Here is a 24,407-nt window from a genome sequence, read left to right as displayed (position 1 = left end):
TCTACTGGGAACCTGAGTCAGGATGCCATCAGGTACAGAAGTCTGTTGGTGCCATGTTGGAGAAGAGCCACCACGTAGGTATTGAGGGGACCAAGTCTGCACAGTGTCTAGGCTTAGGCCGGTCTCATATGAACAAATTCTTGCTATGGAATCTGCAGTCAGCGTCCACACAGAGGATCTGCAGGAAATGCTAGATGCACTGAAAGGTATGTAAAAATCTCTTTTTCCATCACACTCGCAGAAAAATTGCAACGTGCTCCATTTTGCTGCGGACTAGACACAGATCACCTCCATTGAAGTTAATGGAGGTTGTCTGATCCACAATCCATCAGCAATTGACATATACAAATATTTATAAAAAAAATCTGTACTGTGCATGACCAACAGTGAGTGTCCGTGGTCATCTGCAGTACAGAATAAGCAGGTACTCGGGGTTGCTGCTTGGAGTCACAGCCAGATTCTGCTGTGGGAAACCGCATGTGGAATCTGTATTGTTCGTATGAGCCCGGCCTTAGAAAGAGCTATGTTGGTCCGGAGCTTTGTGTGGTTGCTTCCACATGCCGAAGCCAAATCCCCTGATCATTTATTTTTATCCTGAGACTCATTTAACATCTTTTGTCAAAAAATAAACATTGTGTCATGGTCTTGTTCAAGTTCGGATCCTCTTTTTGTAACAAGTGCAGGCAGGTAGCATAGTCAGGGCAAGCCTGAGGTTGGTACACAAGTATATCCGCTTGCCATGTGGAGGAGTAGGTAGGTTATGGAGCTTGACTACAGGCTTGGAGGCACTATAATTTCGCAATGAGGATGACACCAGGACAGGTTTATATAGAGCGCCCAATTAGGAACAGGGCGGAGCCAAAACAGGGAACTGGACCAAGAAACAGGATTCAGCAGAGGAGCTTATCAGAGGGCTGGATAGCTCAACAGGTAGAGCCACCACTTGGAACACAGGAGCTCCTATATTTGAGCTCTGACACATTGTTTTCATTTGTACTCTGTGGTCTGCATTGCTGTAACCTGTGTTGCATCCACAAACTCGCGATAATAGCACGAGTGCAAGATACTGATGAACAACCCATTAACACACCTACCATATACCATACATATTGGGGGGAGCGCCTGCTTAGTGTTGGAGTAATCACTTAATTTAGCTGATACTCAAAGAATAGCGTAGCCTCAATTAAGTATGCCAAATTGTGTATATATAATGCAATGGAGAAGAATACAATGTGAAACAGACAAGTGGCATTTCAAGATTCACTTCCTTCTCTGATGCTCTTTATTGAGTAAAATATATATATATATATATATATATATATTTATTTATTTTTTTAAAACCCTGTAGCATGAGCTAATCATGAACAGACATTGCCCGGCTATCATCTAGTCATCCTTTGACAGGGGGTCAGGTTCCTCCAGCTCAGCAATAATCAAATTATTCAAAAAGTTACAATTGATGTAGCAGTTAGATTATCTCCAGCTAGCATGAAAATACTTTTGCTAAAGCTGGCAGTTATCTTAGCTTGTTTACATGAATGAATATTTTTACTAACGCCTCCTCTACTCAGCTGGTAACTTCTGTTTTTGACTGTATTAACGAGTCCATTATAACCCGTAATAATCCTGATATAAAATAATGTGTAAAACACTAGTACAGGTTACTCTTACATTACTATTATACTTGCGCATATATATGGCATGCTAAGGTTGCCAGACTAACTGATATGTGTAGTGCGCCATGCATGCTTACAACCTATTAATGACACCACGTGAAATTCAGCCCAGCAAGTTACCCCGCAGCTCACAAGTGAACCACACTGGACTGACACCCCAGGCTCACCCAGCATCTAAAACCAGACTGCTTATTACAAAAACAATAAGAGGTATTATTTAATATTTTGGTCAAAATACATAAGCTTGCAACCAATGTCAAGGGTCCCTGATTATCTTGCAAGTCCCTACACTAACACTTTCAAACATATCATTACAAAGGGAAAAATCAACTCAAAAATCATTGCCAGCAGACATATTTATTGATATACTGATAGAAGGATATACAAGGTCAGGTATGCATCACTTCCCAAAAGAATGAAGACAGGCAGACTGCTATATACAGTGCTATGCAAAACTTTTAGGTAGGTGTGGAAAAAATGCTTTGACGTAAGAATGGTTTCAAAAATAGGAGTGTTAATAGTTTATTTTTATCAACAAACAAAATGCAAAGTGACTGACCAAAAAAGAACTTTACATTGAATCAATGTTTGGCATGAACAACCTGTGCCTTCAAAACTGCATTAATTCCGCACACTTTTTGAAGGAACATATCAGGGCGGTTGTCCTAAACATCTTGGAAAACTAAGCATAGAAGTTCTGTGGATTTAGGCTTGCTCTAACCTCTTCATGTAATCCCAGACAGACCTCCATTTGCAGTTGTATTGTGAACAACAAAACTGATCTGCTACAGAGTGGAACCCGGTTGTCTCCAGTTACAAATCCAGCTTTAGTTTGGACAATGACGATGGCAGTATTTGTGTCTAGAGACCTCAGGGTGAATGCATCAATCCTGCCTTTGCTGTGGATTGGCACATTGCCCCCACAGCTGATGTGGTGGTCTAGGGGGCCATGACATACGACAGTCGGTCACCCCTAGTAGTGGTACGAGGGATAATGACAGGTCAGCGATATGTTCAGGACATCCTGCTGCCACATGTGTTCCTCTCATGACAGGGCTTCCAAGAAGCATTTAACATCAGGATAATTCTTAGCTGCACACACAAGGGTGTCATAGAAATGCCTCCACAACACTTCCAGGGCCTGCCTGGTCACCAGATTTATCCCCAATAAAACATGTATGGGGCCATCTGGGATGCCAACTTCAACAGCCTACAAGTTTGCATGATATACAGGCCCACTTACAGCAAATGTAGAGAGATATACCTCAGGATATCATGAGGAACCCTTCAAAGACAAGTTCTCTTTGATTCCGACAACTCAATCTAGTTGCTTGATTTTTTTTTTAGAACGAGTGATTGAGATATACAGATAGTCCCCGACTTGCGAACATTCGAGTTATGAATTTTGCAAGATACGAACTATCTGTCCTGCACAGTATGATGTAATGCTATGGCATTACATCATACTGTGCAGGGATAGCATTACATCATACTGTGCAGGGACCGGACAAGCTTCTATCAAGCCTGATAGAAGCCTGTCCGGTCAGATTGCGGCTGCTAGGCAGCCGGGGGCCTTCTGAAAGGCCCTAGGGCTGTCTATGCACAGCGCCTATCAAGCCGTGCGCTTGATAGGCACTCTGCATAGGCAGCCCTGGGGCCTTTCAGGAGGTCCCCGGCTGCCTAGCAACCACACAGCGTCCCGCGATCTCATCGTGGGACGCTGTACGGGCCCCCTGAACGTTGGGTGCAGGCTGTTTCTTACAGCGGGCACCCGGCGGCAGCAGTTCCGACGAGCCGCTCCGCTCGTCAGAACTGTTAACACTTTAAATACCGCTGTCAGAGCGGTATTTAAAGTGTTAACAGTTCAGACGAGCAGCGCGGCTCGTCGGAACTGCTGCCGCCGGGTGCCCGCTGTAAAAACGCATTTGTTTGACTTGCGAACAAAATGGACTTGCGAACAGGCTCCTGGAATGGAACCTGTTCGCAAGTAGGGGACCATCTGTATATATATATATATATATATATATATATATATATATATATATATATATATATATATATATATATATATATACATACTGTATATATATATAATCACCTGCAGAGGAAGGCAGAGGGTAGACACAATGGCCACCCCCGTAGATAGATAGATAGATAGATAGATAGATAGATAGATAGATAGATAGATAGATAGATAGATAGATAGATAGATAGATAGATAGATAGATGAGAATCTGGCAGGCATTTTACATACATGAAGAGGGTACTAGTAGTGGGATTAACCGAAGCATCAACAGTGAAAAGGCCACGTATACATACATTCTGTATGTGAATTTTGTACTATGAGCCATAATTAATGAAATGTAATTTTGTGATAATAGTTTCTTTTTAAGATTGTTTAATTTTTTTTTTACTTTTTCATGTGAAAATTAGGATAATCTAGAATGAATTTACTTGACTTTTTAGCTGAAACAATCGAAAATAATACAGACTGTGGTGCAAGTGAACCCTTATTATTGTCATCTGGGAATTGGAATCAGACTGTTGGAAACTTAAGTGAGCAAAGTGGAAATTGGAGTCAGACATCTTACAGTCCATCACAACCATTTATGCTAGTTTATATCATTTTAGGAGTGTATGCAGGTAAGATGATTTTAGTTGTTTCTCTTTTGCTTAAGCTAGCTGTGAATGAATGAATGAAATATAAACAAAGGGGTTTTCTGAAAATAAAAAAGGATGGGCAGGAAATGCACAAAAACAAAAAAGATAAACCATACTCACTGCACTAGACTAGTAAGGGTGGTGGTGGACATCTAGTCAACAAATATGGCTTCTTTATTTGTGTGCATTTTCTACCCATACAATGTTTTAAAAAAAATCTCAGAACACCCCTTTAAGATTTGTGTATATTTCTCTCTTCAGTCCAAAATATTTTATGTGAATTTGGTATCGTTGCAGTGAGATGCAGCAGAAAAAAGTGCTGTCTAATTAACTAATATTTCCATTATAGTACATATTGCAGTCAATATACCCATTAATGTTGACTGAACTTTTGAAAAGTTTAGTTAATATGGTTCGCCGAACTTCAGTAAAAAGTTTGTGTCACGACCGACCTCAGCGCAATGCAAACCACGCCCAGGACGAACGCGAATAGAAGGGGAATTAAGACAGACTGAATAGAAAATGAGACTTGCAAGCAATTTTTAAACAATGACTGATTAACACCAAAATACTTACCAGGAATACTAACTCGCATAAGCAGATAAAATAGCTGAAGTACGTACAAGGTATTGGTTAATATTTTGGCCAAGACACTTAAGCTCACAAGCCCACGACAAGGGTCCTCCTTGTCTCATGAGTCCCTACTCTTACAAGACAATTTAAACCCCAGCAAGTCCTGCCTGCAAGCGAGCCGATCATCCCAATTGGGATGGCCCAACGCTGGAACCTAGGGGCCTGGCTCGCCACTGATGGTAAATGGCATACAAATAGAACAGGAAACTGTTCACACCAATAGATGAAGGAATCCCAGCCACAAGTTCCTTTATGCAGCAACACCAAGCAACACATGCATGACTCCAAACACCAGGGTTCTGGGAGGAATAAGGAGAACATAAATGATCAGCATCCTCTAGTAAGTGCGACTGGTATTTATGTGCAGCAGACTAGTGGTGATTGGCTGGCTGGAGCAGTATGCATCAAGCCAACTCAATCATCCCACACCTGTGCAAGTGTACTCCTGGAAACCCACAGAACTACAGGTCCTAGGAGCACAACGTGACAGTTTGGTTCGGTCTAAATTTGTTTGAACATAACCAGAACTTCACCAATACCCCTTAAACCTATGTATAACGCTGTCTAAGAGCCATAACATTTTAGTTCTTCTTCTTAATAAGTGTATGCACCATAGAATACAGGTGATACGTATGAAGAAGAAACCCATGCAATCCCAGGGAGAACATATAAATTCCATGCAGATGTTGTCCTTGGTAGAGATGAGCGAGCACCAAAATGCTCGGGTGCTCGTTGATCGAGTCGAACTTTCCGCGATGCTCGAGAGTTCGTTTCAAGTAACGAACCCCATTGAAGTCAATGGGCGACTCGAGCATTTTTGTATATGACCCATGTTCCGCTAAGGTTTTCATTTGTGAAAATCTGCAAAACCTACGAAAGTGATGGAAACGACACTAAAACGGATAGGGCAGGCGAGGGGCAACATGCAGGGCTGCATCTCAGGTTCCCAGGTCTCACTATTAAGCCACAAGAGCGGCAAGAGTGGGCCCTCCCCCTAACAATTTTTACTTTGGACAAACCTTCATTAGCAAGGCACACCTTAGCTAAGCACCACACTACCTCCAACCAAGCACAATCACTGCCTGTGGGACACGCCGCTGCCTCTTCTCCTGGGTTACATGCTGCCCAACCCCCCCGCATGACCCTGCATCCGCAGCGCATACAAAACTGTCCCTGCGCAGCCTTCAGCTGCCCTCATGCCACACGATGGCTTCATAGCCACACCACCCTCATGTCTATTTATAAGCGCATCTGCCATGAGGAGGAACCGGAGGCACACACTGCAGAGGGTTGGCAGGGCCAGGTAGCGACCCTCTTTAAAGGGGGGCGATAGCCCACAATGCTGTAGAGAATCGATGAGAAATTGACGTTCGATCTTCATTCCAATCCTGTGCCACCTCCATCAGGAGCTGAAAACGTGCGCATAAAGGGGACTCAGCTGCCAGCCCAGCACTTCTACACATCTCCACAATGCAGCAATACTCTGTGTGGGAAGTAAGTGAGCCGACCCTGGGTCAGCCTCTGTCCCAGCAAACACCTTGTGTGGCCCAAGGTGCTGCGAGTGACATAGCAATGGTGACTCCATGTGTCCACACACTACTCATTCTGCTTGGGTGTCGGATACCTCATCGACAACGCAAGGGGTAAACCATCTGCACTCTGCACCCTACCAAAGTCTGTCAGTGTTTTGGGGACAGACAGGTAAAACACCTCAATGGGAAGTCTATGTGCACCCACAGCATGGGTGGCTCCCAGGAACCCACAGACGGAACATAAAGAAAACCCATTGCAGTGCCCCGAATAGCTGAGGTAATGTGAGAGAAAAGACATGTTGGCTTCGGCCCACACTCCATGCCCTAGTCAGTCTGTTTTTTTTTTTTAAAGTGCCAGGCAGGTACAACTCCGCTATGGGAAGTCTGTGTGCACCCACAGCATGGGTGGCTCCCAGGAACCCACAGACGGTACATAAAGAAATCCCATTGCAGTGCCCCGGATAGCTGACGTTACGTGAGAGAAAATACATGTTGGCTTCGGCCCACACTCCATGCCCTAGTCAGTCTGGGTTTTTGGGGGGGCCAGATAGGTAGAGCACGGCGATAGGAAGACTTAGTGCACCCATAGTATACACAGACCCCTGTAATATTCCTGTAGCAAAGGTATAAGCTGATCCCAGTAACAGTTATGTTGCAGAAGTCTAGGGAGACCCCAGTAACATTTCTGTAGTAACAGTATAGACAGACCCCAGTAACATTTCTGTAGCAGCAGTATAAGCAGACCCCTGTAACATTTATGTAGCAGAAGCATAGGCAGACCCCACTACCATTTTTGTAGCAGCAGTATAGGTAGACCCCAGTACCATTTCTGTAGAAGTAAAGGCAGACCCCAGTAACATTTCTGTCGCAGCAGTATAAGCAGACCGCTGTAACATTAATGTAGTAGAAGTATACGCAGACCCCTGTAACATTTCTGTAGTAACACTATAGACAGATCCCAGTAACATTTCTGTAGCAGAAGTATAGGCAGACCCCAGTAACATCCTTGTGGCAGCAGTATAGGCAGACCCCAGTAACATCCTTGTGGCAGCAGTATAGGAAGACCCCTGTAACATTTACGTGGCAGATGTATAGGCAGACCCTTCTTACATTTCAGTGGCAGCAGTATAGGCAGACCCCTGTAACTTTCTTGTAGTAGAAGTATAGGCAGGCAGACCCCAGTAAAATTTCTGTAGTAATAGTATAGGCCAACCACTGAAACATTGGGGTACCATGAGCGTAGGTGAAGGCTGGAAAAATTAGTTGGATAAGAGTGTAGGCGTGGGCCTGAAAAATGAGTGTGCCAAGAGTACAAATGTACCTCTGAAAAATCTATCACCTGAGAGGGCAGGTGAAACCCATAAATATTGTTTGAAAGATACAGCTCACTGTTGCTTAATTTGTAACAGAGCCTATAGGCAGCCCTGTTGAAAAAATTGGTTAAATTAAAGTAAAAACATTGGTAGATGAGCCTTTTGGGCCGCATAAAAATTGGCCGTTCAGCGCGATGACATGTTGTTTCTGGGGGAGGAGTAGCAGGAGGATGTCTAATATCAGAGACAGATTGACAAACCTAAATGCCCCGTTTTACCGTCGATACAGAAGAGTGCTTTTTCTGCGGTTGCAGCGAAATGAATCTTTAGGTACCGTTGCTTTCCGCTGGTGGAGAAGAGAAGTCTGGGGAAATCCAGGCTTTGTTCATCTTTATGAGTGTAAGCATGTCGGCACTGGCAGTTGACAGGCGGGTACGCTTGTCTGTGATGATTTCCCCAGCTGCACTAAAACCCTCTCTGACAAGACACTAACGGCAGGGCAAGCAAGCACCTCCAGGGCATACAGCACAAGTTCGTGCCACGTGTCTAACTTTGACACCCAGTAGTTGTATGGAGCAGAGGCATCACGGAGGACAGTGGTACGATCGGCTACGTACTCCTTCACCATCTTTTTACAGTGCTCCCTCTGACTCAGCCTTGACTGAGGAGTGGAGACGCAGTCTTGCTGGGGAGCCGTAAAGCTGGCAAAGGCCTTGGAGAGTGTTCCCCTACCTGCGCTGAACATGCTGCCTGATCTCCACACCTCCTCTGCTGCTTGGCCCTCGGAACTGCACCTGCTGACACTAGCGCTGTCAGATGGGAAGTTTACCATCAGTTTGTCCACCAGGGCCCTGTGGTATTGCATCACTCTCGAACCCCTTTCCTCTTCGGGAATGAGAGTGGAAAGGTTCTCCTTGTACCATGGGTTGAGCAGGGTGTACACCCAGTTATCCATAGTGGCCAGAATGCGTCTAAAGCGAGGGTCACGAGAAAGGCAGCCTAACATGAAGTCAGCCATGTGTGCCAAGGTACCAGTACGCAACACATCGCTGTCCTCACTAGGAAGATCACTTTCAGGATCCTCCTCCTTCTCCTCCACAGCCCATACACGCTGAAAGATGAGATGCAAGCAGCATGGGTACCCTCTGCAGTGGACCCAGCTGTCTCTTCCCCCTCCTCCTCCTCCTCCAAAACGCGCTGAGAAATAGACATCAGGGTGCTCTGACTATCAAGCGACATACTGTCTTCCCCCATCTCCTGTTCTGACCGCAAAGCGTCAGCCTTTATGCTTTGCAGCGAACTTCTCAGCAGGCATAGCAGAGGAATGGTGACGCTAATGATTGCAGCATCGCCACTCACCATTTGGGTAGACTCCTCAAAGTTTCCGAGGACCTGGCAGATGTCTGACATCCAGGCCCACTCCTCGGTAAAGAATTGGGGAGGCTGACTCCCACTACGCCGCCCACTATTGCTCTACGCTGCTCATACAGCCTGGCCAACATTTGGAGCGTAGAATTCCACCGTGTGGGCATGTCGCACAGCAGCCGGTGCTCTGGCAGATTAAACCGATGTTGCAGGGTCCGCAGGGTGGCAGCGTCTGTTGTGGACTTGCGGAAATGTGCGCAGATGCGGCGCACCTTTCCGAGCAGGTCAGGCAAGTGCGGGTTGTTTTTCAGAAACCGCTGAACCACCAGATTGAAGACGGGAGCCAGGCATGGCACATGTCTGAGGCTGCGGAGCTGCAGAGCTGCCACCAGGTTACGGCCGTTGTCACACACGACCATGCCCAGTAGGAGGCTCAGCGGCGAAAACCAGAGGTTGGTCAGCTCTGTCAGACCCTGCTCGGGGGCCGTGTGCCTCTTGTCACCTAGGCTGAGTAGTTTCAGCATGGCCTGTTGACCCTTTCCCACCGCTGTGCTGCCGCGCCACGCCGACTGCTGGCGACGTGCTGCTCACGTTTCTCAATTGAGAGGTAGAGGTTGCGTAGGAGGAGGAGGGTTTAGAGGAGGTGGCATAGACTGCTGCAGATACCAGAACCGAGGAAGGAACTGCTATTCTGGGTGTGGGTAGGACGTGTGCGGTCCCAGGCTCTGACTCGGTCCCAGCCTCCACCAAATTCACCCAATGTGCCGTCAGGGAGATATAGTGGCCCTGCCCGCCAGTACTTGTCCACGTGTCCGTGGTTAAGTGGACCTTCCCTGTAACCGCGTTGGTGAGGGCATGATTGATGTTGCGGGAGACGTGCTGGTGTAGGGCTGGGACAGCACACCGGGAAAAATAGTGGCAATTGGGGACCGAGTAGCGTGGGACCGCCACCGCTATCATGTTTTTAAAAGCCTCCGTTTCCACAAGCCTGTACGGCAGCATCTCCAGGCTGATCAATTTGGCAATGTGCACGTTTAAAGCTTGAGCGTGCGGGTGCATAGCGGCGTATTTGCGCTTGCGCTAGCGACAGCTGGACGCTGCGAGACATTGCTGGGTGGGGTGCTTGGCCGCCATATGCCTGCGCATGCTGGAGGTGGTGAGGCTGGTACTGGTGGCTCCCAGGGTGATCTTGGCGCGACACAGGTTGCACACCACTGTGCGTCGGTCGTCCGCCCTCTCACTAAAAAACATCCACACCTTTGAACACCTAGGCCTCTGCACGGTGGCTTGGCACGAGGGGGTGCTTTGGGAAACAGTTGGGGGATTCTTCGCTCTGGCCCTGCCTCTACCCCTGGCCACCCCACTGCCTCTTCCAACCTGTCCTGCTGCTGCACTTGCCTCCCCCTCTGAAAACCTGTCCTCAGTTGGCTTAGTGAACCAGGTGGGGTCAGTCACCTCATCGTCCAGTGGCTCTTCCTCCGAATCCTCTGTGCGATCCTCCCTCGGACCTACTGCCCTTACTACTACCTCACTGATAGACAACTGTGTCTCATCATCATCGTACTCCTCACCCACTAAAAGCTCTTGAGACAGTTCCCGTAAGTCCCCAGCCTCATCACCTGGACCCTGGGAACTTTCCAAAGGTTGGGCATCGGTCACGACAAACTCCTTTCATCGAGTGAGGAGGCTGGGAGGAAGGAGGAGCAGCAGCCAGAGGATTCAGAGTTACAGCAGTGGACGGCGTAGAAGACTGGGTGGTCGATACATCGCTGGATGCATTTTCTGCCATCCACGACAGGACCTGCTAACACTGCTCTGTTTGTAATAAAGGTCTACCACGTGGACCCATAAATTGTGATATGAAGCTGGGGACCCCAGAAACTTGCCTCTCTCCTAATCCCGCAGCAGCCGGCTGCGATTCACCTGGACCAGGAACTCGTCCTGTGCCCACACCCTCACTTGGACCTCCGCATCCTCGCCCGCGTCCACGTCCTCTAGCCCTACTCCTACCCCTCAGCATGGTGGATTACGAATAGAGCAGACACGAAGTGGTGTTCATAATTATGGAATTATTGGCGTACACTTTCACGCTGACAACGGTATTGTTACGCTAACTCCTGACAGAAACAAAGAATAAGGAAGGCTGCAAACAGGCCTAGCCATGCAATAGAGATGCAGTACAACTCCCACCAGACACCCAGTAAATTTAGGACGGTCAGAGGTAGCCCAACGAAGGAGCTTTTATTTAAATTTTTTGGAAAAACAATACAGGCTATATAGCGTGTATATGATTTTCCCTCTATCAGTGGCTGCGGCCATATGCTGTGCGTGAAGTTGACGGCAGACACAGAGCGGTGTAAATAATTATGGAATTATTGGCGTACAGTTGGAGGCTGACAGCGTTTATGTAACGCTAACTCCAGGCAGAAACAAAGAATACAGAAGGCTGCAAACAGGCCTAGCCGTGCAATAGTGATGCAGTACAACTCCCAGCAGCCAGGCAGTAAAATGCAAACAGTCACAGGTAGCCCAACGAAGGAGCTTTTTAAAAAATGTTTTTGAAAAAGAATACAGGCTATATAGCGTGTATATGACTTTCCCTCTATCAGTGACTCTCGCCGTACACTGTGTGTGAAATTGACGGCAGACACAGAGCGGTGTGAATAATTATGGAATTATTGGCGTACACTTTCACGCTGACAGCGGTTATGTTACGCTAACTCCAGGCAGAAACAAAGAATAAAGAAGGCTGCAAACAGGCCTAGCTGTGCAATAGTGATTCACTACAAATCCTACCAGACACCCAGTAAATTTCAGATGGCTAGAGCTAGCCCTAAGAAGGAGCTTTTAAAAAAAATTTTTGAAAAAGAATACGGGCTATATAGCGTGTATATGACTTTCCCTCTATCAGGGGCCATCGTCACACGCTGTGCGTGAAGTTGATGGCAGACACAGAGTGGTGTAAAAAATTATGAAATTATTGGCGTACATTTGGAGGCTGACAGTGGTTATGTAACGCAAACTGCAGACAGAAAAAAATTATACGGAAGGCTGCAAACAGGCCTAGATGGGTAATAGTGAAGCACTACAACTCCCAGCAGCCACACAGTAAAATGCACACGGTCACAGGTAGCCCGACGAAGGACCGTTGGGGTTCTTGTAGACAGGATTCTACACTACCACTGTCCCTGTCTCATGAGCACTGTCCCTATACTCTGTATTATTGACTGCAGACTGAGAACACTATAGCTGTAATAGCCTGCACAGCCTGAGATGAAAAAAAAATTTTTGGTGCAAAACTGCTCCCAGCAGCCACAACAGTAATGCACACGATCAGATGTGGCCCTAAGAAGGACCGTTGGGGTTCTTGTACACAGGATCCTACACTACCACTTTCCCTATAGCAGGAACAGCACTCTCCCTGATCTCTCCCAGTGTGTGTCCGGGCGGGGCCGCTTTCAGTACTCAGAGGTCACTTGATCTCATCAATTACTCACTGCAGGGGGGTGGGATAGGGCTGGAACATCACAGGAGGAAGTTGTAATGCCTTTCCTGCATGTGTATTGGCCAGAAAATGGCGCTAAACATGCAGGGAAGGAAATGGAATTGACTCGAATACCATGTGGTGCTCGTCTCGAGTCACGAGCATCTCGAACACCTAATGCTCGAACGAGCATCAAGCTCGGACGAGTGTGCTCGCTCATCTCTAGTCCTTGGTCAAATTTGTAACCTAGGACCACAGCACTGAAAGGCAACAGTGCTAACCACTGAGCAACTGTGCTTCTACTTTCTACTCACAAGGGAGAGAAAGAAGGTGAGGAAGAAAGATGAAGAAGCATGGTAGCTCAGTGGTTTGCACTATTGTCTTCTAGTGCTGGGGTCCTAGGTTCAAATCTGGGGTCAAAGACAACAGCTGCATGAAGTTTATATGTTCTCTCTGTGTTTGTGTGGGTTTCTTCATAATAATCACCTTTATTTATGTAGCACAAACATTCACTAAGAAGGAGAAGAGGAAATCCTTTTAGTGTGTTTGGCCAAGATGTACCACCTGAGCTTCGGGTTCGCACCGAACCAAATTTTTAGTAACATTAGACCCAAAACTAGTACCCATTATAATATACCCCTTATTTTGAAACACTGAGAATATTGCAAGTAGCAACTCATTATTCAATGCATAATGTTGCACCTATTTTGCTGGTTTATATTATGTGGAGATTGTGTCATGTGATCTTCAACTGGATGACATGGTAGGGGAAATGTCTGTGCACTTACACTACCGTTCAAAAGTTTGGGGTCACCCAAACAATTTTGTGTTTTCCATGAAAAGTCACACTTATTCACCACCATGCGTTGTGAAATGAATAGAAAATAGAGTCAAGACATTGACAAGGTTAGAAATAATGATTTGTATTTGAAATAACATTGTTTTTACATCAAACTTTGCTTTCGTCAAAGAATCCTCCTTTGCAGCAATTACAGCATTGCACACCTTTGACATTCTAGCTGTTAATTTGTTGAGGTAAGCTTGTGAAATTGCACCCCACGCTTCTAGAAGCATCTCCCACAAGTTGGATTGGTTGGATGGGCACTTCTGGCGTACCATACGGTCAAGCTGCTCCCACAACAGCTCAATGGGGTTCAGATCTGGTGACTGCGCTGGCCACTCCATTACCGATAGAATACCAGCTGCCTGCTTCTGCTGTAAATAGTTCTTGCACAATTTGGAGGTGTGTTTAGGGTCATTGTCCTGTTGTAGGATGAAATTGGTTCCAATCAAGCGCTGTCCACTGGGTATGGCATGGCGTTGCAAAATGGAGTGATAGCCTTCCTTATTCAGAATCCCTTTTACCCTGTACAAATCTCCCACCTTACCAGCACCAAAGCAACCCCAGACCATCACATTACCTCCACCATGCTTAACAGATGGCGTCAGGCATTCTTCCAGCATCTTTTCATTTGTTCTGTGTCTCACAAACGTTCTTCTTTGTGATCCAAACACCTCAAACTTGGATTCATCCGTCCACAACACTTTTTTCCAGTCTTCCTCTGTCCAATGTCTGTGTTCTTTTGCCCATCTTAATCTTTTTCTTTTATTGGCCAGTCTCAGATATGGCTTTTTCTTTGCCACTCTGCCCTGAAGCCCAAAATCCCGCAGCCGCCTCTTCACTGTAGATGTTGACACTGGTGTTTTGCGGGTACTATTTAATGAAGATGCCAGTTGGGTACCTGTGAGGCGTCTGTTTCTCAAACTAGAGACTCTAATGTGCTTATCTTCTTGCTTAGTTGTGCAACGCGGCCTCCCACTTCTTTTTCTACTCTGGTTAGAGCCTGTTTGTGCTGTCCTCTGAAGGGAGTAGTACACACCGTTGTAGGAAATCTTCAATTTCTTAGCAATTTCTCGCATGGAATAGCCTTCATTTCTAAGAACAAGAATAGACTGTCGAGTTTCAGATGAAAGTTCTCTTTTTCTGGCCATTTTGAGCGTTTAATTGACCCCACAAATGTGATGCTCCAGAAACTCAATCTGCTCACAGGAAGGTCAGTTTTTTAGCTTCTGTAACGAGCTAGACTGTTTTCAGATGTGTGAACATGATTGCACAAGGGTTTTCTAATCATCAATTAGCCTTCTGAGCCAATGAGCAAACACATTGTACCATTAGAACACTGGAGTGATAGTTGCTGGAAATGGGCCTCTATTCACCTTTGTAGATATTGCACAAAAAACCAGGCATTTGCAGCTAGAATAGTCATTTACCACATTAGCAATGTATAGAGTGCATTTGTTTAAAGGTAGGACTAGTTTAAAGTTATCTTCATTGAAAAGTACAGTGCTTTTCCTTCAAAAATAAGGACATTTCAATGTGACCCCAAACTTTTGAACGGTAGTGTAGTTATTGAGTATTCTCATAGAGTCCATGTTTAAATAAAAAAAAGTTCATATTTCTTTCTTTGTAATACTGTGCAATCTTCAGAAATAGGATTAAAATGGCATGTAAATATACACTCAATTGGTAGATGTGTGCAATGTAGGAATTAGAGATGAGCGAACGTACTCGTTCGAGCTTGATGCTCGCTCGAGTATTCGGGTACTCGAGATGCCCGTTACTCGAGACAAGCACCACGAGGTACTCGAGTCAATTCCATTTCCTTCCCTGCATGTTTTGCGCCATTTTCTGGCCAATAGACATGCAGGGAAGGCATTACAACTTCCTCCTGTGACGTTCCAGCCCTATCCCACCCCCCTGCAGTGAGTGGCTGGTGAGATCAAGTGACCGCCGAGTATTTAAATCAGTCCTGCCCGCTCATCCTGCAAGTGCAGGCCAATAATTGCCTAATTTTTACACCGCTGTGTGCGTCCCGTCAACTTCACGCACAGCGTACGGCCACAGCCGCTGATAGAGGGAAAGACATATACACACTATCTAGGCTGCTGTTTTTAAAAAAAAAAAAATGAAAAAAAAATCCTCCTTAGGGCTACCTGTCACCGTGTGCATTACTGTTCTGGCTGCTGTGACTTGTAGTGGCTCACTATTAGCCAGCTTGGCCTTTCTGAAGGTAAGTGTATACATTTTTCGACCTACAGTGTGCGTTACAGTACCGCTGTGATCGTGCAAGTGCAGGCCAATAATTGCCTAATTTTTTACACCGCTGTGTGCGTCCCGTCAACTTCACGCACAGCGTACGGCCACAGCCGCTGATAGAGGGAAAGACATATACACGCTATCTAGGCTGCTGTTTTTTGTTTTTTTTTAATTTTGAAAAAAAACCTCCTTACGGCTACCTGTCACCGTGTACATTACTGTTCTGACTGCTGTGACTTGTAGTGGCTGACTATTAGCCAGCTAGGCCTTGCTGCAGGCCAGCGTATCATTTTTTGGGCCTACAGTGTGTGTCACAGTACCGCTGTCAGCCTCCAAGTGCAGGCCAATAATTGCCTAATTTTTTACACCGCTCTGTGCGTCCCGTCAACTTCCCGCACTGCGTACGTCCACCGCCGCTCGGTTCTGGTATCTGCGGCGGTCTATGCCACCTCCTCTAAACCCTCCCCCTCCTCCTCCTCCAACAATGAAAACATTCTTGGCAAATGCTTTCGCTTTGGTCCGTCTTGCGCCGGTCCAAGAATTTCACCCAAACCGGCACAATATGAATGCCCCTGGCCGTCCCTCTTAATCCTGGTCACAGTTCTGAAAACCAACAAAATACAACCGGGGTCCTATTCCATTATTCCTAGATGAAGCATTCAGCGACCGGTAGAGCAATAGTGGCTTCCATCGTGTTGGTACTGATAATAATTACATATTTTAGTGTACAGCTGAGGTAGGAATAGAGCCGACTATAGAACACAGCATCCCTGCAGGGCTGGGGACAGAGTAGCAGCAGGCACATATCCTGGGTGGAAGCAGGCCAGCTGAGATCCACATACTCCCAGACTGATTTTGGACTGATTGATGAGGCCTTTACTTATGATCATCTTTGGTAATTCCTGACAAAAATGAGTGGTATAGCCAGAAACTTGCATTGCTAACACTTTGAAATGGTCAACAGAAAACATATGAATGAAGCCTTTCCATATTTCTGATTCAGATGAGGAGGAGTTCAGACCTTTAGTACCTAGAATATCCTTTTCATTGCTATCAAATGCCCCTCTTGTCTCAGAAAATACTAGCTTTTTCACAGAGCTGTTGTCGCTTCCACTTTTGTTCTGTGACTTGACTTTTGTCCATTGGCTCTTATTCGTATCTGAAGGTTTGATTTTGCCCATGGAGGCAAAATTCAAGGTGGAGACGCGGAGCTGAGCCTGACCCTGGGCCCGCTAACGTGCTTCCTACACAGACTATAGCAGGTCCTGGTCATGCTGTCTTGGCCTTGTAATGCCACCTCCTCCTCCCGCTTGGGGTCAGGGGATCAGCAATGCGCATCATGTATTTTCTCTCGTGTTACCACAGTTATCGGAGAAACTTGTTTTGGGCCAAAGGAGAGGAGCGTAACTGCATTAACGTTACAGGGGTCTGCCTATACTTCAGCTGCAGAAATGTTACAGGGGTCTGCCAATACCGCAGCTACATAAATGTTACTGGGGTCAGTCTATAGTGTTGCAACTAAAATGTTACTGGGGTCTGTCTATACTGTTACTACTGAAATGTAACTAATACTGGGCTCTGCCTATACTGCTGCTACGGAAATGTTACTGGGGTCTGTCTATACTGTAACTACAGAAATGTTACTGGGGTCTACCTAGACTTCTGCAACATAACTGTTAGTGGGTCAGCTTATACCTTTGCTACAGGAATATTACAGGGGTCTGTGCATAGTATGGGTGCACTAAGTTTTCCCATCGCGGTGTTCGACGTATCTGGCCCCCCAAAAAAAACCAGACTGACTAGGGCATGGAGTATGGTCCGAAGCCAACCAGTATTTTATCTCACGTTACCTCAGCTATCCGGGGCACTGCAATGGGATTTATTTATGTACCGTCGGTGGCTTCCTGGGACCCACCCATGCTGTGGGTGCACACAGACTTCCCATTGTAGAGTTGTACCTGCCTGTGACTATGAAAAAAAGTCAGACTGACTAGGGCATGCAGTGTGGGCCGAAGCCAACCTGTACTTTATCTCACGTTAGCTCAGCTATCCGGGGCACTGCAATGGGATTTATTTATGTACCGTCGGTGGGTTCCAGGGAGCCACCCATGCTGTGGTTGCACACAAACTTCCCATAGCGGAGTTGTACCTGCCTGTGACTATGAAAAACACCAGCCTGACTAGGGCATGCAGTGTGGGCCGAAGCCAACCTGTACTTTATCTCACGTTACCTCAGCTATTCGGGGCACTGCAATGGGATTAATTTATGTACCATCGGTGGCTTCCTGGGACCCACCCATGCTGTGGGTCCACACAGACTTCCCATAGCGCAGTTGTACCTGCCTGGCACTATGAAAAAAACCCAGACTGACTAGGGCATGCAGTGTGAGCCGAAGCCAACCTGTATTTTATCTCACGTTACCTCAGCTATCCGGGGCACTACATTGGGACAAACAAGAGGAGCGATACAGCGCTAATGAGACGTTCACAGCTACGCTAGCATTGGAGGCAGCTCTAGGCCAGCGATTGCTAAGGGTTTGTGCAGAGGCCTATGTCCTGGGTGCAGTGAAAGTCCGCTTCCTGCCTACGATTGCTGAAGCTGTTGGCCGAGGCCTATGTCCCGGGGGAACTGCAACTGCGCCAGGTTGGGGCTGTGCAACTTTTTCCTGGCTAATCCAGTCATTGGAGCGGGGAAAGAAAACGTAACTGATTTACTGAGCCCGTCGCAGATGAACTAGCATCGAAGTCCGCTTCATGCCCGCGTTTGCAGAGGGTGTGGGCTGAGGCCTATGTCCTGGGGGAAGTGCAAGTACCCCAGGTTGGGGCTGTGGAGCTTTTTCCTGCTAATCCAGTCATTGGAGCGGTGAAAGGAAAGGTAACTGATTTACTGAGCCTGTCGCAGATGAACTAGCATCAAAGTCTGCTTCATGCCCACATTCGCAGAGGGTGTGGGCTGAGGCCTATATCCCGGGGGAAGTGCAAGTACGCCTGGTTGGGGCTGTGGAGCTTTTTCCTGCTAATCCAGTAATTGGAGCGGTGAAAGAAAAACTAACTGATTTAATGAGCCGATGAACTAGCAGATGAACTATTATCGAAGTCCGCTTCATGCCTACGATTGCTGAAGCTGTGGGCCGAGGCCTATGTCGTTGGCACGGTGCAAGTCTGCCATGTTTGGCCGCTCTGATTTATTTATTGTTCATGTCTTGGGTTGCCTAGGACTTACCTATGCTGTTGGTGCACACTTAGTTCCCATCGCAGTGTTTGATCTGTCTGGCACAAAGACACTGACTGACTTGGGTAGGGGACAGAGTCCAGATAGCTTTCCCCTTGCGGTGTCGATTGAGCTATGCAACACCTAGACAGAATGAATACTGTGTGGGCACATGGATTCCCCATTGCTATGTAACTCATGCCCACGTTTGCAGCTCCTGACGTAGGTGGCACAGGATTGGAATGAAGATCAAACGTCAATTTCTCATTGATTCTCTACAGCATTGTGGGCTATCGCCCTGCCCCTTTTAAAGAGGGTCGCTGCCTGGCCCTGCCAACCCTCTGCAGTGTGTGCTTCCGGATCCTCTTCATCGCAGACGCACTTATAAATAGACATGATGGTGGTGTGGCTATGCAGCCAGTGTGTGGTATGAGGGCAGCTGAAGGCTGCGCAGGGACACTTTTGTGTGCGCTGCGGACACGGGGTCGTGCGGGGGGGGGGGGGGGACCTGGGAGCCTGAGATGCAGCCCAGCATGTTGCCCCTCGCCTGCCCTATCCGTATCTGTGTCGTTTCCATCACTTTCGTAGGTTTTGAAGATTTGCACAAATGAAAACCTTAGCGAGCATCGGCGATATACAAAAATGCTCGAGTCGCCCATTGACTTCAATGGGGTTTGTTACTTGAAACGAACCCTCGAGCATCGTGGAAAGCTCGTCTCGAGCAACAAGCACCTGAGCATTTTGGTGCTTTCTCATCTCTAGTAGCAATGTTCAAAGACAGAACCCTGACACCACTAAAACCACACTTCTCATAATGATGCATCCTGGTACATCCAATTCATAGAATACACAAAGTACAACAAATGATGCACGATAAAACTGTTGCTTGTCCCCATTAATTTTCTAATTGATAATGGAACCACTTGTGCAAGCTATCAGATTAAACCATACTATAAAAGGTATTCAGCTAGCTGGTAGGAAACAGACTTAATCTGTTTGCAGATGATGCTTATCATATCTACTATGTCTAATCCTGAATCCTCTATACCTGAGGTGGTTAAACTACTAGAATTGTTTGGTTCCCTTTCATATTATAAAGTGAATGCTTCAAAATCTTTGATCCTAGATTTTCATATCTCAGCTCCTGAGAAAGAAAGACTAAAGAAAGTGTTGTCTTTTAAATGGTGTGACGAGTCAATTCCATATTTGCTTTACCTGGAAAATATCAACTTTAGCCAACACAAATTTTTATCATTTACTTACTTCCCTCTCTCTAGAATTAAATAGAATATCACAAAACTCCTGGTTAAGCCTGGCTCACACAGCCATAAGCATAAAACGCTGCTTGCATCATGCAGCGTTCTACCACCGTGGAGCCGCCAGTGACAGCGAAATTGTACTGGTCTAATGAAATATGTTGTCTTTTACATCTTATGGCTCTTTAATTATATAGTTTGGGAGCAGGAGGAGGGGAGGAGGAGGAAGAGGAAGAGAGGGAGAGGAGGAAGAGAAATAATAATATTGGTGGCTCAGGTGGTTAGCACTGTTGCCTTGCAGTGCTGGGATTTAAATCTGATCAAGGGCAACATCTGCATGGAGTTAAATAAAGATGATTATTATTACACACAGGAAGAACATACAAATTCTATACAGATGCTGCCAGATTTGCACCTAGAACACAAGTACTGTAAGTCAACTGTGGTAACCACTGTGCCACAGAAGAACTACCCCCTTCTGTAAAGTGGTTACGATTGGTTACTTAATTTAACCCACTAACACTACTAAGGGCTCCTTTCCACGAATGGATTTCCGCCGCATAATACACGGCGGAAATCCGCTGCGTTGCCCGCAGCTATTAGGTTCTATTGAACCTAATAGCACAATGCTTACGGTGCGGAATTCCACCGCGGAATTCCACACCGTAAAATCACCCGTCCTCACCCGCGGCATGCTCTATTTGCCGCGGGCGTACGCACAAACGGCTTCGATTACAGTCAATGGAAGCCGCCCGTCACGCTATCTTTCGCTGTAGCACAGCGGAAGATAGCGTGAAACCGCTTCCCCGCCTACCGCGTCATGTGACGCTGTGGGCGTGTCATACGACGCGGCCGGCGCATCACATGACGCTGTAGGCGTGTCATATGACGCTGCAGCGCGTCACGCGCTCTATTGCGCATGCGCGCCGAAGCGTCTTGCGCAATGTAGGACGCCGGATCCAGAGGTAAGTATTGGGGTCTCTGGGGGGGGGTGCCGTGACGGGCTCCACCACGGAACTATGAATAGAGTGATCTCCCTTTAGTACTATTTTGTATTCACTATTGTTCTGTTAAGCTTATGCATTCATTTACATTTGCAGCTTGCGGCTTGTTAGCTCTGCTACTTATTACTGTGTTTTTGGATCCACTTGACCATCAAACTGAAAAAACAAATGAGGGCCTCCATGAAAACTTCTGGACACCATTTTTGGCTACTATAAAACACCTTCAAGATAAGCGCCAGTGCCTCCTAATTCCTTTAACAGTATATAGTGGAATTGTACAAGGGTTTATTTTGAGTGATTACACAAAGGTAAGCATCTGCTTTTTATTGTATTATTCTCTGTGTAAACCCTTGAAGAGCATTTTATTCACTGAAATTCATGTACTTTTCATTGACAATTATTTTTGCAATATGGTTTAATAAAACATTTTGCACCATTTGTCTTCTGCAGCTCCTACATATCACTGTAAGTAAAATAATTTTGCTTTTGAAAATGTGTCCAAAGCCTTTAAAAGAGAATTCCCTCTTCATTTAAATGTGGCATCCACCTGTGGTTATGATTAGGGAAATAGCCAAGCTTTGTATCTTTGAAATTACATTCAATTATGTGGGAGTTATGGAAACAATGTAGAACAGCTAGTTTGGCTGCTTCCATACTCAATGCCATCTCAGGGCTCAGTCACACGGTCGTTTTTTTTGACCGATTTGCAGATGCACTAGCGATTTGCGTCTATATATACCCAATGCTTTGCAATGGGATCGGTCACATGTCTGTTTTTGTTGCGGATGTGCCGAAAAGTATATGACGATTCGCAGAACGCATGTAACTGCGTTCTGCGCAAATCGTTGTTCTTGTATATGCGCTCAATGGGGCTGGCAGCAGCAGCGCCGACCCCATTGAGAACATATACTCAGATCGTTCTCCTCTTCCACAGCTGTAACAACTGTGGCAGAGAAGAACAATGTTCTACCATTGAATTCAATGGAGGCGGCAATACAGCCGGCTCCATTGAAAGCAATGGGCTGCCGGCAAGCGCTGCATTAATTTTCGGGGAAGGGCTTCAAATGTAAGCGCTTCCCTGAAAAGCACCCAAAAAAAGTGTAAAAAAATATATATACTCACCTTTTTGCAGCTGCCGGAGATTAGCCGCGTCCAGCCGTCTCTTCTCCTGAACTGCTTTCTGGGCTGCCTCTGATTGGTCACAGCCCTCAGGCAATCAGAGGCAGCACTCACTCACCCATTCATGAATTTAGAGGCAGCACTCACTCACCCATTCATGCTGGCTTCGGTCCGTTTTGCGCACAAAAAAATCGCATGAAAAAAACGCCTTTGTGACTGAGCCCTCAGGCAGTAGAGGTGAGCTGGGATAGGGTTGCGAGAGATAAATTGAGCTAGATAAAGAGAGATAGTTTTAGAGATAAATTGCAGGTCCCAGAATTGTGAGCCTCGTCCATTACACATCCTGTGGATCTGCCATAAATGTCTAAGATGGGAATACCAGTTTAATGGATAGAGTGAAAATTGATCTGCCTATTATTATAATAATAATCTTTATAATGAATAGAAACATTTGTTTTGCAATTAATGAAAACAAAGGCTTGGTACCGTGTTAGCCAGTAGAGCAAAATGTGATTGTTCCCAGCAAGAGAAGCCACGTAATCTTGTAGATATGATACCTTTTAATGGCTAGCAAAAATACATGATGTAATAGCGAGCTTGTGAACCTCTTGGGCTCTTCGTCAGGCTGAGGTTCGCAAGTTCGCTATTACATTATGTATTTTTGTTAGTCATTAAAAGGTATCATATCTACAAGATTATGTGGTTTCTCTTGCTGGGAACAATCACATTAAAATATACAGATAATAACTTCAAACAGTCACTAACACATTAAAGAGAAATGCCAGTAGAATTTTTTTTTAATAATGAAAACAAAGATCTGGTACCGTGTTAGCCAGTAGAGCAAAATGTGATTGTTCTCAGCAAGAGAAACCACATAATCTTGTAGATAGGATACCTTTTAATGGCTAACAAAAATACATGATGTAATAATAGCGAGCTTCCGAACCAACGCAGGGTTCTTCTTCAGGCTTATGGATTGGATCTGAAGAGGCATGGATATTTATACACACTTATAACATACATACTTATGACAAGGCACAGATATGGATGTGATTGGTTCCCACTTAAAAGGAATTCTGCAACAGCAAACAAACTTTTTTTGTCTAGGCACTGATAGCGGAGTGAAAGTTTTATGGTCCCTAAATTACTGTTGGGGGGGGGGGGGGAAGGTCGGGCAGGCTAGAAATGCTACAAGAGGTACACAAACATTTTTAGCTTAACACTGATAAGGGAGTGAAAGTTTATGGTCCCTGAATTACTGTTGATGGGGGTCTTATCTGTATAATGTCTCACACTTCCCATTCACGCATAAATCCTGGGGAATAATTTAACCCAGTATTCAGCATGTCAAAGGTTGTTATCAATTTATATTCCCAAATTCTTCTGTGGTTTTGTGACTTGAAACCACCCTTCAATATCAAAACTCTCATATCTCCTATGTCATGTCCATGGTTAGAGAAGTGCTCAGCCACAGGTAATTCTCTTTTTCAGTGTTTAATAGTGTGGCGATGAGATTTCATCCTGGCTTTCAGTTTCTGTCCTGTTTCTCCAACATAAAGATAAAGACCCCCAACAGGACATTTACTGCACAGGATCAGGTACACAACATTGGACGAGGAACATGTGAATGTCCCTGGGATCTTATAGTCCTGCTGTGTGTTGGGGATCCGTATCCTGTCCGCAGTCAGTACATGTGAGCAGGTCTTGCAGCTCCTTACATTACAGGAATAAGTTCCTTTTTGTGTGTCAGAGGGCAATGCACTCCTGATTATAAAGTTCCTCAAGTTAGGAGGTTGCCTGTAACACAGAAGCAGAGGGTCCGGGAATATGGTTTTCAGACGGTCATCCTTGTGCAGGGTATGGTGGAGTTTCTTTGCAGTTTTCCTTAGTACCTCTAGTTGCGGATTGTAGGTCACTACTAGAGGCACACGATTGTTTCTTTCCTTCTCCTTGTATTGGAGTAGTTGATTCCTCGGTATCCTGGTGGCTCTGTTGATTTGGTCATGAATTGAGGTGGGATGGTAGCCCTGATTTATAAACATCCTTTTAAGATAGT

General features: G+C 45.9%; 1 protein-coding gene across 4 annotated transcripts in view; it reads left to right on the top strand.

The window, feature by feature from the left end:
• The window catches only part of LOC136620987 (protein unc-93 homolog A-like), a 91,829-nt gene that overhangs the window by 28,813 nt on the left and 38,609 nt on the right, over positions 1-24,407 (top strand). For all 4 annotated transcript variants that reach the window (XM_066596138.1, XM_066596139.1, XM_066596140.1 and 1 more), the window contains 2 exons: positions 4,143-4,319; positions 21,329-21,540. In XM_066596138.1, coding sequence (XP_066452235.1) covers positions 4,143-4,319; positions 21,329-21,540 — 389 coding nt within the window. The remainder of the gene's footprint in view (positions 1-4,142; positions 4,320-21,328; positions 21,541-24,407) is intronic.

This window comes from Eleutherodactylus coqui, chromosome 3 (genome assembly GCF_035609145.1).
Source record: "Eleutherodactylus coqui strain aEleCoq1 chromosome 3, aEleCoq1.hap1, whole genome shotgun sequence".
NCBI lineage: Eukaryota > Metazoa > Chordata > Amphibia > Anura > Eleutherodactylidae > Eleutherodactylus > Eleutherodactylus coqui.
The sequence above is the reverse complement of the archived record's forward strand: the minus strand, read 5'-3'. Positions and strand labels throughout refer to the sequence as shown.